Genomic DNA, 16,429 nt, shown 5'->3' with positions numbered 1-16,429 from the left:
CACATCTTTGGACTGTGGGAGGAAACCAGAGCACCCAGAGGAAACCCACGCAGACACACTGAGAATGTGCAAACTCCACACAGACAGTGACCCGGGCCAGGAATCGAACCTGGATCCCTGGCGCTGTGAGGCAGCAGTGCTAACCACTGTGCCACCATGCTGCCCTTCAAACATACACCAATGATAGACAATAAGAGCAGGAGAGATTCCTGGTCAGTCATATGATGGAAACAATTTGGAGCCTCTCCCATCACTATCCATGGCTCCACGGGTAGCGGATATAAAAGTTTCTGTTGCCACTGTAGCCTGGTTCCTTGTGGGGTCTAGCTGGCCGGTGTGGATGAGATTGGTGCCGACAGCACGGGGTTCAATCCCCATTCTGGCTGGGGTGGATTTGGGTTCTGCCTCTTTGCCCGACCCATAGCAGAGATCCTGACATTGTGGGTCAGACCTGCCTTCAGGTAGAGAACAGAACAATAAGAAGTTTGTGTGTTCATGGCTCCCAGTATTAGATAGATCAATAAACATTCTAACTGCTAATTCCATTCAGAAGAGACAAATAATTCTCTTGATTTGTGTTTGCTGTGTGTAAACCATCCCCTTGTAAAAGAGTTTCCAAAATCCATCACTCAGTCCTCCTGCTGAAGGGAGCACTGCGCACGCGCGCTGGTGCACTGCTACTGATAAAGATGGCGCTACGCATGCGCTTTTCTACACATTGCCCCCTACAAAGATGGCGGTCGGTATCCGGGTCTTTCAACCGTTGAACCGGCTGCTTCTCATTCCGGGATTGAGGCCTCTATCGAGGATTATCTGAAACATCGGCACACACCCACCGGCTCCAGCACCCTTCCGCACTCAGACGTTACTCACCCGCTTGATATTTAACACGACCGCCTCTGTTCTGGTTTTTGTGGCCGACACCACTGATTTCTTTCCCTCCGACGCCATCCTTCCCGCTCACCCGGCACTTACTCACTGGCTGCATACACACACTGCGCATGCTCCACATCACAATACCCGGGGGCTGATTGACGGCAGCTCCGGGCCAATAGGAAGAGGGGGCGGGGCTGGAGGACAGTGCGGGAGCAGCTGGTCCTCCAACCAATCGGAGTGAATGAGGGGCGGGACCTGAAGCATGCGCAGTGCGGGTAATGGCGACGGACGGTTTCAATTTGGAAGCGAGATCAATACGAGGTAGAGGGCGGCGCGCGGGGAATGATAAATATGGCGGGTGGGTGGAGAGACTTTGTAAACATGTTGTTCAAACCCAAACCCCGGAAATGAACTTCCCGGTCCCCCCCTTTGTACCAAATGGAGCGGCAGCTTGTAGTGTTTGACCCGGGCTGACTGCCGCCATTGAGGCTGCATGTGGGAGGCCGGCAGGGATTGTGATCGGAGAGGGAAGCCCTGACGTCACCATGGAATGGGTGAGAGTGTGATGTCACAATGGAATGGGTGAGGGTGTGACGTCACAATGGAATGGGTGAGGGTGTGACGTCACAATGGAATGGGTCAGAGTGTGACATCACAATGGAATGGGTGAGTGTGTGACATCACAATGGAATGGGTGAGAGTGTGATGTCACAATGGAATGGGTGAGGGTGTGACGTCACAATGGAATGGGTGAGAGTTCCAGATGAGCTGAGACTGGGCTGGAGTCGGGCGATGGCACTGACATGTGGCCCGGTGGCACAGTGGTTAGTGCAGCTGCCTGACAGCGCCAGGGACCCGGGTTCAATTCCAGCCTCAGGTCGCTGTCTGTGCAGAGTTTCTACATTCCCCCCGTGTCTGTGTGGGTTTCCTCCGGGTGTTCTGGTTTCCTCCCACAGTCTAAAGATGTGCAGGTTAGATGGATTGGCCACGATAAATTAACCCTTGGCATCAGCAGGATTAACAGGGTAAATACGTAGGATAAATGGGGATGATTGGGCCTGGGTGGGATTGTTGTCAGGCTCGATGGTCCGAATGACCTCCTCACACTGTAGGATTTCTATGAATGAAGGTGGAAATAAGCTGGAAATAAGCAGTCTTGATGATGATGTGGATATGTGGCTGGAAGCTCATCCTAGAGTGAAATATTTCACCAGGGTTGTGAACAGCCGGTTCAGCTTCAGCCAATTGCCAGGAAGAGGGATAGAGTTGTTGGTGAGGGAGTGGAGTTTGTAGTGGGGACTGAACACAATGGGTTCAGACTTCCCAGTATTTTTTGAAAGAAATTTCTGTTTTTTAGTACTGGATATCAGACAAGTCAGGATATGAGTTGGAGGGGAACTTGGAGTTGATGATGTTCACATTTACCTGCTATCTTGGTCCTTCGAGGTGGTGGAGGTTGAGGGTTTGGGAGATTCTATCAATGTTCTCATTGAGTTGTAGATGTATAAAATCCCTCTCCTTCATTCCCGATCTCTCCTATTTCTCTCTGTCTTTTCCCATAGTGCCCAGACTGGATGGCAGGTTCCCTTCCCTGAAGGACATTAGGAAATCAATTGAGTTTTTTGACAATCCAGCCGTTTTCATGGTCACTTTTTCCTCGTGCTGTCCCCACAAATTACCAGGTTCATTCAGCTCAATTTCACAACCTGCCTTTGTGTTTTTATGGGTTCTCTCTCACTCCCTTTTTCTGTTTTAATTCAATTTCACAGGGTATTAGAAGAGGAGGATTTGCAGTTTGGAAACTGAAACCAAGCCTGGTATCAGTACCTTATGGAGTCGGCCAATTTATTGTAACCTGAATATCATTGTATTTTGAACATGGAAGAAAATAGCACCATTCACAGTGGAGAGAAACTGTACAAGTGTTCTGTGTGTGGACAAGACTTCAACCAATCATCTGACCTTTCGGAACATAATTGCAGTCACAACAGAGAGAAACTGTGGAAATGTGGGGACTGTGAGAAGGGATTCAAATCCCCATCCTTGCTGGAAATTCATCAACGTAGTCACACAGGGGAGAGGCCATTCACCTGCTCCCACTGTGGGAAAGGATTCACTCAGTCATCCAGTTTACATATACACCAGAGGACTCACACTGAGGAGAGGCCATTCACCTGCTCTCTGTGTGGGAAGGCATTCAATCGGTCATTCAGCCTAGCATTGCACAAGCGAACTCACACGGGGGAGAAACCATTCACCTGCTCTGTGTGTGGGAAGGGATTCAATCAGTCATCAAACCTAGCAAAACACCAGCGAATTCACAGTGAGGACAGACCATTCACTTGCTCTGTGTGTGGGAAGGGCTTCAAAGCATCATCCATGCTAACAAAACACCAGCGCGTTCACAATGGGGAGAGGCCATTCAGCTGTTCTCAATGTGGGAAGAGATTCGCGCTCTCAGCCAACCTCCTGACACACCAGCGAATTCACACTGGGGAGAGGCCGTTCATCTGCTCCCAGTGTGGGAAAGGATTCACTCAGTCATCCAGCTTACACATACACCAGAGGACCCACACTGGGGAGAGACCATTCAGCTGTTCTGTTTGTGGGAAGGCATTCAGTCAGTCATCTAACCTAACATTACACCAGCAAGTTCACACTGGGGAAAAGCCATTCACTTGCTCCCAGTGTGTGGGAAGGGATTTGCTCGCTCATCCAACCTCCTGATACACCTGCGAGTTCACACTGGGGAGAGGCCGTTAACTTGCTCCCAGTGTGGGAAGCGATTCACTGACTCATCTCACCTGCTGGCACACCAGCGAACTCACACTGGGGAGAAGCCTTTCATCTGCTCCCAGTGTGGGAAGGGATTTGCACACTCAGGCAATCTGTGGACACACCAGCGAGTTCACACTGGGGAGAGACCGTTCATCTGTTCCCAGTGTGGGAAGGGGTTCAGTCAATCATCCAACCTAGCAATCCACCAACGGATTCACACTGGGGAGAGGATGTTCACTTGTTCCCAATGTGGGAAGGACTTTGCTCACTCACACACGCTGCAGGCTCACCAACGAGTTCACACTGGGGAGAAGCCGTTCACTTGCTCTGTGTGTGGGAAGGGATTCAGTCAGTCATCAAATCTGCTGAAACACCAGCGAATTCACAAGGAACTATTGTGATTGAATTTTGCTGTGAATCATATTCAAACTGAACCATGTTCATTTGGGTCTGTTTCTGCTGAATTGAAAAGTGACTCCAGCCCTGCTGTAGGTGTTAATATTGTTGGTCTGAGAATGGGAGGATTTGGGGTCAGGAAACTCACACAAAACATCAGATCAGGATTGGATGGAGCCACACAATTTATCGTAACATAACAAGCAGAGATTTTTGAACCTGGAAGGAAACAGCACTGTTTACAACCACAGTCACATTAGCGAGAGACCATGGAAATGTGAGACTGTGAGGAGAGACTCAGTTACCTGTCAGAGCTGGAAACTCAGTGGCGCACTCACACTGGGGGAAGGCCATTCACCCACTCTGAGTGTGGGAAGGGATTCACTCAGTCTTCTGAGCTGATCACACTGGGGAGAAACCATTTAACTGCCCTGAGTTTTGGAAGAGATTCACTCAGTCATCCACACTGCGGAGTCACCAGCGAGTTTACAACTAACCACAGTGATTGGACTTTTCTGTTAATCACATCGAGGACCGAACTGTGTTCAATGTAAGTGAACTGGCAAATGAGGTTAAGGAACTGGTCAATAGAGGTGCAGTGGCAGATTTGAAAGGGTTATTTCAGAAAACCCAGAACAGATACATTCCAATGAGGAAGAAAAATTCCAAGGGGACAACCCACCATCCGTGGTTCACGAAAAAAGTTAAAGATAGTATAAAACTTAAAGAAAAAAGTAAACAATTGCACAAAGATGGGTGGCAGGTCAGAAAACTAGACAGAATATAAACAGCAAAGAATGATAAAAAGATTAAATAAGGAGAAGAATTGGAGTACGAGAGAAAGGCAGCTAGAAATATAAAGATGGATAGTAAATTAGAAATCTTTGTATCCTCATTGGCTACCGGGGAGGTCCCAGAGGATTGGAGAATAGCCAATGTTGTTCCTTTGTTTAAGAAGGGGAGCAAGAATAATCCAGGTAATTACAGGCTGGTGAGCCTTACATCAGTGATAGGGAAATTATTGGAGAGGATTCTTCGAGACAGGATTTATTCCCACTTGGAAATAAGTGGACGTATTAGTGAGTGGCAACATGGTTTTGTGAAGGGGAGGTCGTGTCTCACGAACTTGATCAAGTTTTTCGAGGAAGTGACGAAGATGATTGATGAGGGTAGGGCAGTGGATGTTGTCTACATGGACTTCAGTAAGGCCTTTGACAAGGTCCCTCATGGCAGACTGGTGCAGAAGGTGAAGTTGCATGGGATCAGAGGTGAGCTGGCTACGTGGATACAAAACTGGCTCGATCAAAGAAGACAGAGGGTAGCAGTGGAAGAGTGCATTTCTGAATGGAGAGCTGGGACAAGTGGCGTTCCTTGGGGATCAGTGCTGGGACCTTTGCTGTTTCTAATATCTGTAAATGATTTGGAGGAAAATATAACTGGTTTGATTCGTAAGTTTGCGAACGACACAAAGGTTGGTGGATTTGCGGATAGCGATGAGGACCATCAGAGGATACAGAAGGATATAGATCAGTTGGAGACTTGGGTGGAGAAATGGCAGATGGAGTTTAATCCGGACAAATGTGAGGTAATGCATTTTGGAAGGTCTAATACAGATAGGAAATATACAGTAAATGGAGAACCCTTAAGAGTATTGATGGGCAAAGGGATCTGGGTGTACAGGTACACAGATCACTGAAAGTGGCAATGCAGGTGGAGAAGGTAGTCAAGAAGGCATACGGCATGCTTGCCTTCATCGGCCGGGACATTGAGTTTAAAAATTGGCAAGTCATGTTGCAGCTTTGTAGAACCTTAGTTAGGCCGCACTTGGAATATAGTGTTCAATTCTGGTCGCCACACTACCAGAAGGATGTGGAGACTTTGGAGATGGTACAGAAAAGATTTACCAGGATGTTGCCGGGTATGGAGGGCATTAGCTATGAGGAAAGGTTGGAGAAACTTAGTTTGTTCTCACTGGAGCGACGGAGGTGAGGGGGGCGACCTGATAGAATTCTACAAGATTATGAGAGGCATGGACAGAGTGGATAGTCAGAAGCTTTTTCCCCAGGGTGGAAGAGTCAATTACCAGGGGGCACAGGTTTAAGGTGCGAGGGGCAAGATTTAAAGGAGATGTACGAGGCAGATTTTTTACACAGAGAGTAGTGGGTGCCTGGAACTCGTTGCCGGGGGAGATAGTGGAAGCGGATACGGTAGTGACTTTTAAGGGGCGTCTTGACTTTTACATGAATAGGATGGGAATAGAGGGATATGGTCCCTGGAAGGGTCGGGGGTTTTAGTTCAGTCGGGCAGCATAGTCGGTGCAGGACCATGGAGGGCAGAAGGGCCTGTTCCTCTGCTATAATTCTCTTTGTTCTGTAAACATTTCTCTGGATATTTAAATAAAAAAGAGTTATCCAAGTGAATGTTGGTCGAAGAGAAAGTGACTCCAGGGAATTAATAATGGAAAGTGAGGAGGTGGCAGATGAATTCAACAGGTACTTTGTATCAGTCTTCACTATAGTACTCTGCCCGATAGTATCGAGGATAGAAGTAATATCTTATCGGGGTGTGGAAGGGAGAGAGGAACTCAGGAAAACTGCTGTCACTTATGAAGTTGCACTGAGCAAATAGTTGGAGCTGTGGACTGACAAATGCCTGGGTCCCGATGGACTTCATTCTCAGCTCTTAAAAGAAGTAGCTCGTGAGATAAAAGCAAAGTATTGCAGATACTGAAAATCTGAAATAAAAACAGAAAATGCTGGAAAGACTCAGCAGGTCTGGCAGCACCTGTGGAGGGAGAAACAGAGTTGACATTTCGAGGCCATATGGCTGTTCTTTAGCTGAAGAGGGGTAGAAATGACGGGTGAGATAGTTGATGCATTGTTCTAATTTTCCAAAATACCCCGGTTTTGGTGGAAGTTCCATTAGATTAGAAAGTAGCAAATGCAGCTCCTTTATTCAAAGAAGGAGAGAGACAAAAAGCAGGAAACTACAGGACAGTTAACTTAACATGCCGTAGGAAAAATGTTAGAAGCTATTATTAAATACGTTACAGCATGGCAGTGAGAAAAAATCAGGCCATGAAGAAGAGTCAACATGGTTTTGAGAAAGGGAAACCATATTCAACCTATTTTTTCAGTTCTTTGAATGAGTCACATGTGCTGTGGATAAACGGGAACCAAAGGTGCAGAAAGGCGAATGTACTGAGATTTCCAGAATGCATTTGTAAGCTATCACATCAAAGGATATTGTGGAAAATGAAAACTCCTAGTGGGGCTGGGGGAATGGTAACATATTGGCACGGAAAGAAGATTGGCGACTTAACAGGAAACAGGATTGGCGTAAATGGGTCTTTTTCCAGTTGGCTGGATGTGACGAGCGGTGTGCCACAGGGATCAATGCTGGGACCTCAACCTTTTTACCATTTATATAAATAACTCAGATGAAGGAATTGAAGGTATGGTTGCTAAATTTGCTGATGATATAAAGGTAGCTGGAAAAGTAAGTAATGAAAAGGATGTAAAGAGGCTACAAAGGGACATAGATAGGTTAAGCGAGTGGGCAAAGAACAGGTAAATGTAGAATAATGTGGGCAAATGTGAAATTGTCCATTTTGGGAGGAAGAATGAAAAGAAAGTATATCATCAAAATAGTGAGAGACTCAGAGGGATCTGTGTGTCCTTGTACATGAATCGCAAAAGGCTGGTATGCAGGTACAGCAAGTAATCAGGAAAGTTAATAGAATGTTATTGTTTATTGTGAAGGGGATTGATTACAAAAGAAAGGACGTTATTCATTAGTTATACAGAACACTGGTGTGACCACAGTTGGAGTATTATTCATCTGCTTAAGAAAGGAATGTAAATGTGTAAGAAGCAGGTCAGAGAAGGTCGACTGGACTAATACCTGGGATAGATGGCGAAAGGGTTAAAAATCATTCAATGCAGCAAAGTTCCTGGGAAACTGCTGGAGCTGCAAGGCACAGCTGCAAAAATAATCAACATGGGGCCTTTGATGGCCCACAAGAGGCTGTAACTACAACATCACTGCTTTCAGATAACAGCCCAGGACTGCAGTGTGTTTTGACAGAAGTCATAAGCCACCACTCAGGGTGCCAGATAGTCAAGGACACAGACATGTGTTTATTGATAATGTAGCTATGTGCACGTGCCCTGTTGATTGAATATTGTGATTAAGCAAGCGTAGGGCTGCTGTAATTGGTTAAACACGACTGCGGAAAACAAATGAAGTAATCAGAACTATTAGTTGGGATTGGATATTGAGTACCTTTGAATACGTTTACAACTTTGATTTGTGTGTTCATGACTTATAGTTGATGTTAAAGATATAATTGCTGTTGTATTCCTTTGTTCTGGGAGCCTGTATGTCACGTGTGGAAACAGGTTTCCCCTGCTATAGATTGAATAAAGGCCAATTTTAAACTTTGAAACTATTTGTCTGGACTCTCAGGGGAGTGAGGAATGGGACAGCGAGGAAAGCTCCCTAACAAAGGGTATGGAGAAAAGGCAGGAGAATGGCACTAAGCCATAATGTTCATTTGGAGGGCCAGTGCAAACACGATGGGCCAAATGGTCTCCTGCACCATGATTCTGTGAAATTCAGGTCCTGGTGAATCGAGTGACCCTGTCAAATTTTGACCTGATGTTTGGTTTTAATTTTCTATCATTAAATCCTTCCCTTCTAATTTAAAAAAAGGAGTTGACAGGGTCAGTGTCTCTATCAATGCAGAATAGAAATTCAAAACAGATAATTCCAGTTTCTCTGGAACATTCTTCCTCCTCGTTTCCCCAAACTTGTGGTTCAATCAAACTAAAAGACCAAAATCAGCCACAAAGTCCCAACAGAATGTCCCTCTTCAGGGCCACCTGGGCACAAACAAGACCACAGAAGATCAACCAGAGTGACCCCCGCCACCCCCTTCAGCCCCACCCATCCTGAATCAACAGATTACTGCTTTAACCAGGGTCTGGAGCAGGTCCAGGAGAAGATCCTCCCACTCACCCCGCCCCCTCCACACTTTACAGCCTTCTGGACCCAACATTCAGTCCAACAGTTTCAGAGAGTAAACTCTCAGCCCGTTCTGTTTCTTTTCCTTTGATTGTTTCATTTTTCCTTCTTTCAGTCGTCAGCCCCCCTGCTCCAGACACAGCTTCTGTTTCTCTGTTTCTTCTCTCGCTCCATCTCCATTCCCTTTGGCTCTTTGGGGGGGATTCACTTTTCTCTCATTAAATCTCTCCTGTCTTCCACCCTCTCACAGACCTTCCTTTAGTCCCTGTCCCACCCAAACCTGTTACATTTCTAACTTTCCCCAGTTCACAGGAAAGGTCACAGACCTGAAATGTTAACTCTGTTTCTCTCTCTGCACAGATGCTGCTGAACCTGCTGAGTTTTATTCCAGCATTTTAGGCTTTTAAAGATTTCAGAGTCACTGAAGAGTTTTGGTGCAGGAGGAGGCCATTTGGCCCATTGTGTCTGCACTAGTTCTCCGAATGCGTAACTCAACGAGTTCCATTCTGTCACCTTCTCCCTGTATCCCTGCACATTCTTCCTGTTCAGATAATGTCTAATTTCCCCTTTGAATGCTTGAATTGAATCTGCCTGCACCGCACGTTCAGTCAGTGCATTCCAGACCCTAACCTGTGTGTGCGAAGGGATTCGCTCTGTCATTATCAGTCCAAAGATGTGCGGGTTAGGTTGATTGGTCAAGGTTAACAATTGCCCCTTAGAATTCCGAGATGCGGAGGTCAGAGGGATTAGCGGGTAAATATGTGGGGGTAGGGCCTGGGTGGGATTGTGGTCGGTGCAGAAACGATGGGCCGAATGGCCTCCTTCTGCACTGTAGGGTTTCTATGATTTCTATTCTGCCTCACTGAAATTTAATTTCTTAACACTAAAAATGTTCTAAATGTGTAAAAATTTTAAAAGCAGACACGAAGTGTTGAAACACCAACTCATTCTTGATTAATAAGGGGATCAGGGGTTATGGGGAAAAGGCAGGAGAATGGGGTGAGAAAAATATCGGCCATGATTGAATGGCTGAGCAGACTCGATGGGCCGAGTGGTCTAATTCTGCTCCTATGTCTTATGATCTTATGCTCATTCACACAAGGGTGATGTCATTCACCTGCTCCATTTGTGGGAAAGGATTTGCCCTTTCAACCTGCTGAGACACCAGTGAGCTCACACAGGGGAGTAGTTGTTTTGAGTGTGGGAAGAGCTTCATTCAGTCATTCAACCTGGTTAGACACCAGTGAGATCACAAGTGACTACAGAGATTGCCTTCTACTGTCATTACTGCTGTTTTTTTAAAAAGTTTATTTATTAGTGTCACAAGTAGGTTTACATTAACACTGCAATGAAGTTACTCTGAAAATCCCCTAGTCGCCCCACTCCAGTGCCTGTTTGGGTACACTGAATTTGGGAGAATTTAGCATGGCCAATGCACCTAACCAGCACCTCTTTCGGAATGTGGGAGGAAACCAGAACATCCGGAGGAAACCTACGCAGACGCGGGGAGAACGTGCTGACTCCACAAGACAGTGACCCAAGCCGGGAATCGCATATGTTGGCATATTGAGGTGCGAATTTGTGTCTGGATGAAGAACTGGTTGTTGAAGGTGATGACATTGTGGTCCAGGATGAAGTGGATGAGTTGTAGAATTGCATCTGGAGATTGGCAGTTGACAGCATTGAGTACTGAGGCAGTTGCAGCAATATCATCATTGTGGGGGATGCTGGTGTAGAGTGCTGGGACATCCATTGTGACGAGGAGTGCTCCTGGTTCAACTGCTCCATGTGTGCTGCGTTTCTGTAGGAAGTCCGTAGTATCACGACAGAAGCTGGGGGTTCTTTGTACAATGGGTTTCAGGATGCCCTTGGCGTAGCCGGAGAGGTTCTCACATAGGGTCCCATTGCCTGATACGATGGGACAACTGCGTGTGTTGGCCTTGTGTATCTTCGGGAGGCAGTAGAGATCTCCAATGCGGGGAGTACGTGGGATGAGAGCACGTGGGATGAGAGCACGGAGGGTGCTTTGGAGGTCTGAATCAAAGGTCTTGATCAGTCTGTTGCGTTGACAGGTCGGATCTGCGGATAACTGTCTGTAGTGTTCCTCGTTGTTCAATGTTGGCTCACTTCTTTGCAGTAATTCATTCTGTTCAGTATGACAGTGCCCCCCCCCCCTTTGCTGGTTTGATGACAATGTTGCGGTTGGTCTTGAGAGCGCGGATGGCATTGCGTTGTGCTTGGGTGACGTTCGGGACTGTCTTGTGAGTGCGGCTGATGAATCTGGCATTGACGCACCTCAAACAGACCATTGTCCGCAGCAAACTACCCAGCCTTCAGGAGAGACCAAGTCACCACACCACCCTGCCACAGCAACCCCTGCAAGATGTGCTGGCTCATCGACAAGGATACCATCATCTCACGTGAGAATACCAACCACTAAGTACATGGTACATACTCTTGCGACTCGGCCAACATTGTCTACCTGATACAATGCAGGAAAGGATGTCCCGAGGCATGGTATATTGGCGAGACCATGCAGATGCTACGACAATGGATGACTGAACACCGCTCGACAATCACCAGGCAGGAGTGTTCTCTTCCTGTCGGGGAACACTCACGGGCATTCAACCTCTGATCTTCGGGTAAGCGTTCTCCAAGGCGGTCTTCACAACACATGACAACGCAGAATTGCTGAGCAAAAACTGATAGCCAAATTCCGCACACATGAGGATGGCCTCAACCGGGATCTTGGGTTCCTGTCACACTACCTGTAACCCCCATGACTTTCCTGGGCTTGCAAAATCTCACTAACTGTCCTGGCTGAAGATAATTCACACCTCTTTAACCTGTGCTTAACCCTCTCTCCACTCGCATTGTCTGTACCTTTAAAGACTTGGTTACCTGTCAAGACTCGCATTCTAACCATTATCTTGTAAATTGAGTCTGTGTCTATGAATGCCCTGTTTGTGAACACATCTCTTCACTCACCTGAAGGAGGACCACTCCAAAAGCCTGTGCTACCAAATAAACCTGTTGGACTTTAACCTGGTGTTGTAAGACCTCTTACTGTGTTTACCCCAGTCCAACGCCGGCATCTCCACATCACGATTGAACCCAGCCAGAATCAGCACCATCAAGGAAGGAGAGGAGAAACGGTATAAAAGCTTTGATATCTCTGTGTGGGATCCACAGCAGAACTTTCAGAAATGGAGTACAGCAGATCACCAATTCACAATATTTTGTTAATTTATCTCAAATGTTAACAATTTTATTTTGTATTAACCCTTTGAGATTTCAATGGTGCAGTTATCACAGTAAGAAGTTTAACAACACCAGGTTAAAGTCCAACAGGTTTATTTGGTAGCAAAAGCCACACAAGCTTTCGAGGCTCTGAGCCCCTTCTTCAGGTGAGTGGGAATTCTGTTCACAAACAGAACTTATAAGACACAGACTCAATTTACATGAATAATGGTTGGAATGCGAATACTTACAACTAATCCAGTCTTTAAGAAACAAAACAATGGGAGTGGAGAGAGCATCAAGACAGGCTAAAAAGATGTGTATTGTCTCCAGACAAGACAGCCAGTGAAACTCTGCAGGTCCACGCAACTGTGGGAGTTACAAATAGTGTGACATAAATTCTGATTCTAGGATCGCATGATAAAGACTCAGGAGGAAAAAAGCAGAAATATTTATGTGAAATAGTGTGACATAAACCCAATATCCCGGTTGAGGCCGTCCTTGTGTGTGCGGAACCTGGCTATCAGTTTCTGCTCCGCGACTCTGCGCTGTCGTGTGTCGCGAAGGCCGCCTTGGAGAACGCTTACCCGAATATCAGAGGCCGAATGCCCGTGACCGCTGAAGTGCTCCCCAACAGGAAGAGAACAGTCTTGCCTGGTGATTGTCGAGCGGTGTTCATTCATCCGTTGTCGCAGCGTCTGCATAGTTTCCCCAATGTACCATGCCTCGGGACATCCTTTCTTGCAGCGTTATCACCCAGCATTCGCTGCGGGTGTGAAAGTGCCCTATTCACTCCACAGGAGGCCAGTACGCCGGCGTGGTGCTGTCTCTGGCGCATGCGTTGTGTCACTTTGCTCGGAGCCCTGCGAGTGAGGGAGATGCTATTTTTTTAGCGGGTGAGAGTCGGTGGGGTGGAGGGAGGAATGGAGCCGGGAGTCGGGGTGGGGAGGGAGCGGAGGCTTCACAAACACCCGCTGTAGACCGCAAGGGCCGAATAAGAGCCTGCGGGTCCCGGGTTTGCAGCTGCGGGGATTTTATCCGGGATCAGGCCCAGTGCCGCGGCCGCCATCTTTGTTCCGTGCAGGGCGCATGCGCGGTCAGTGGGCGGAGCTAAACCAGACAATGCTGGAAAATCTCAGCAGGTCTGACAGCTTCTGTGGGGAGAGAATAGAGCCAATGTTTCCAGTCTGGATGACCCTTCGTCACAGCTAAGAGTAAAGAGAATCAGAAAAGATTCATACTATGAGGAGGGGGAGTGGAATGGGACAAAGGGAATGGAAATGAGGATAAAGACAGCTGAGAAGTTGCTAAAAATCAGAGAATCATAGAATCTTACAGTGCAGAAGGCGGCCATTTGGCCCATCGAGTCTGCACCAACCACAATCCCACCCAGGCCCTAACCCCATAACCCCATGCACTTACCAAGCTAGTCCCCCTAACACTAAGGGGCAATTTAGCATGGCCAATCCACCTAACCTGCATATCTTTGGACTGTGGGAGGAAACCGGAGCACCCAGAGGAAACCCACGCAGACATGGGGAGAACATGCAAACTCCACACAGACAGTGACCCAAGCTGGGAATTGAACCCAGGTCCCTGGCGCTTTTCAACCAATCATCTGGCCTTTTGGAACATAATTGTAGTCACAACAGGGAGATGGCATGGAAATGCTAAAGTGCAAAGGGACTTGGGAGTCCTAGTCCAGGATTCTCGAAAGGTAAACTTGCAGGTTGAGTCCGTAATTAAGAAAGCAAATGTAATGTTGTCATTTATCTCAAGAGGCTTGGAATACAAAAGCAGGGATGTACTTCTGAGGCTTTATAAAGCACTGGTTAGGCCCCATTTGGAGTACTGTGAGCAATTTTGGGCCCCACACCTCAGGAAGGACATACTGGCACTGGAGCGGGTCCAGCGGAGATTCACACGGATGATCCCAGGAATGGTAGGCCTGACATACGATGAACGTCTGAGGATCGTGGGATTATATTCATTGGAGTTTAGGAGGTTGAGGGGAGATCTGATAGAAACTTACAAGATAATGAACGGCTTAGATAGGATGGACGTAGGGAAGTTGTTTCCATTAACAGGGGAGACTAGGACGCGGGGGCACAGCCTTAGAATAAAAGGGAGTCACTTTAGAACAGAGATGAGGAGAAATTTCTTCAGCCAGAGAGTGGTGGGTCTGTGGAATTCATTGCCACAGAGGGCTGTGGAGGCCGAGACGTTGAGCGTCTTCAAGACAGAAATTGATAAATTCTTGATTTCTCGAGGAATTAAGGGCTATGGGGAGAGAGCGGGTAAATGGAGTTGAAATCAACCATGATTGAATGGTGGAGTGGACTCGATGGGCCGAATGGCCTTACTTCCGCTCCTATGTCTTATGGTCTTAAATGTGGGGACTGTGGGAAGGGACTCAAATATCAATCCAAGTTGGAAACTCATCGACGCAGTCACACTGGGAAGAGGCAGTTCACCTGCTCCTGTTGTGGGAAGGGATATATTGCCTTATCCGGGCTGCTGAAACACCAACAAATTCCAAGTAACTGCAGTGATTGGATTTTGGCATGAATCATATTCAGACTGAACCAGTTCATTTGGGTTTGTTTCTGCTGAATTGCAAAATAACTCCAGCTCTGCTATAGGTGTTAATATAATAATCTTAGTGATATGTAATCAGAACCTCAGCTTGGGATGAAATTTAACAACCAGCTTATGAACTGTCTGGTTCAGCCTCAAAGAGTTACAACAGAGAGGAGTGGATTTTGTTGCAAGCACTGAAGACAGTGGCTTTCCTCTTCCCAGTATTGAATTGGAGGACATTTCTGCTCAACGAGCACTGGATGTCAGACATGATAGGATGGTGTGTTACTTGGAGGGGAACCTGGAAGTGTTCATGTTCACACACACCTGATGCTCTGGACCTTCTAGGTGGGTGAGCTAATGATTCCTTCAAAGCTCGGGTCGAGTTGGAGATACATAAAAGCCTCGCCTTCAATACTTCCTGCTCCTACCTCTCTATCTTTCTCTTCCTTGCTCCCCTCATTGATCCCAGAGTCTTGTGTTGGTTCAGACCTGGTGTAGGCCCAGACTGCATGAGCAGGTTTCCTCGCCTGAAGGACACTAGTTGGGTTTTTATGACAATCCAGCTGTTTTCATGGTCATCTTTTCCTAGTACCAGCTCCACAAATTACCAGATTCATTCAGCTCAATTTCACAACTTGCCTTTGAGTTTTGTGGGTTCTCTCTCACTCTCTTTTTTTCTGTTTTAAATCAATTTCACAGGGTATTGGAAGTTGAGGATTTGCAGTTGGGAAATTTGAACATCACATCAGGATCTGAGAGTCGCCCAATTCATCAGAACCTCAGTATCATCAGAATTTGAACATGGAAGGTAAAAGCACTGTTAAGAGTGGGGTGAAACCGTACACGTGCTCTGAGTGTGGACAAGGCTACAGCCGATCATCTGGCCTGTTGAAACACAAGCACGTTCACACTGGAGAAAGACCCTATAAATGTGGGGACTGTGGGAAGGGATTCAGTTACTCATTTGAACTGAAAGCTCATGGGCGAAACCACACTGGGGAGCGACAGTTCACCTGTCCCGTGTGTGGGAAGGGATTCACTCAGTCATCCAGTCTGGTGACACATCAGCGAATTCACACCGGGGAGAGGCCGTTCATCTGCTCTGACTGTGGAAAGCGATTCACTCATTCATACAACCTGCTGAACCACCGGAGAGTTCACACTGGGGAGAGGCCGTTCCTCTGCTCTGACTGCGGGATGGGATTCACTCACTCATCGAACCTGCTGGCACATGAGCGAGTTCACACTGGGGAGAAGCCATTCCCCTGCCCCGAGTGTGAGAAAGGATTCACTCGGTTAGCCAACCTGCGGAAACACCAGCGCAGTCACACTGATGAGAAACCTGTTTTGTTTTAGTAATGCAAATGTTTATTAACTGTTGTAGGCAACTGAATGTGTATTTTATTAACTTTATCTGTCAGCAGCTATGAAGATGCAAACATTGTTCATTAGGATAATTGAAAGGCAGAACCAAACCTTTTTGGAATGCTCTCGATGGATTGTGTTTGATGCAACAGCTTGCGCTTTTCCT

General features: G+C 46.9%; 2 protein-coding genes across 2 annotated transcripts in view; one reads left to right on the top strand and one right to left on the bottom strand.

The window, feature by feature from the left end:
• Positions 1 to 16,429, bottom strand: part of LOC144484515 (uncharacterized) — a 225,139-nt gene that overhangs the window by 193,440 nt on the left and 15,270 nt on the right. The gene's annotated exons all lie outside the window — the stretch shown is intronic.
• On the top strand, positions 2,651 to 16,400 carry LOC144484518 (uncharacterized). Its single transcript, XM_078203039.1, is given in 3 exon segments — positions 2,651 to 3,564; positions 3,567 to 4,051; positions 15,726 to 16,400. Coding segments are annotated over 3 exon segments (1,824 nt in total). The 5' UTR covers positions 2,651 to 2,754; the 3' UTR covers positions 16,255 to 16,400.

The sequence above is a fragment of the Mustelus asterias genome, unplaced genomic scaffold (assembly GCF_964213995.1).
Source record: "Mustelus asterias unplaced genomic scaffold, sMusAst1.hap1.1 HAP1_SCAFFOLD_113, whole genome shotgun sequence".
NCBI classification, from domain to species: domain Eukaryota; kingdom Metazoa; phylum Chordata; class Chondrichthyes; order Carcharhiniformes; family Triakidae; genus Mustelus; species Mustelus asterias.
The sequence above is the reverse complement of the archived record's forward strand: the minus strand, read 5'-3'. Positions and strand labels throughout refer to the sequence as shown.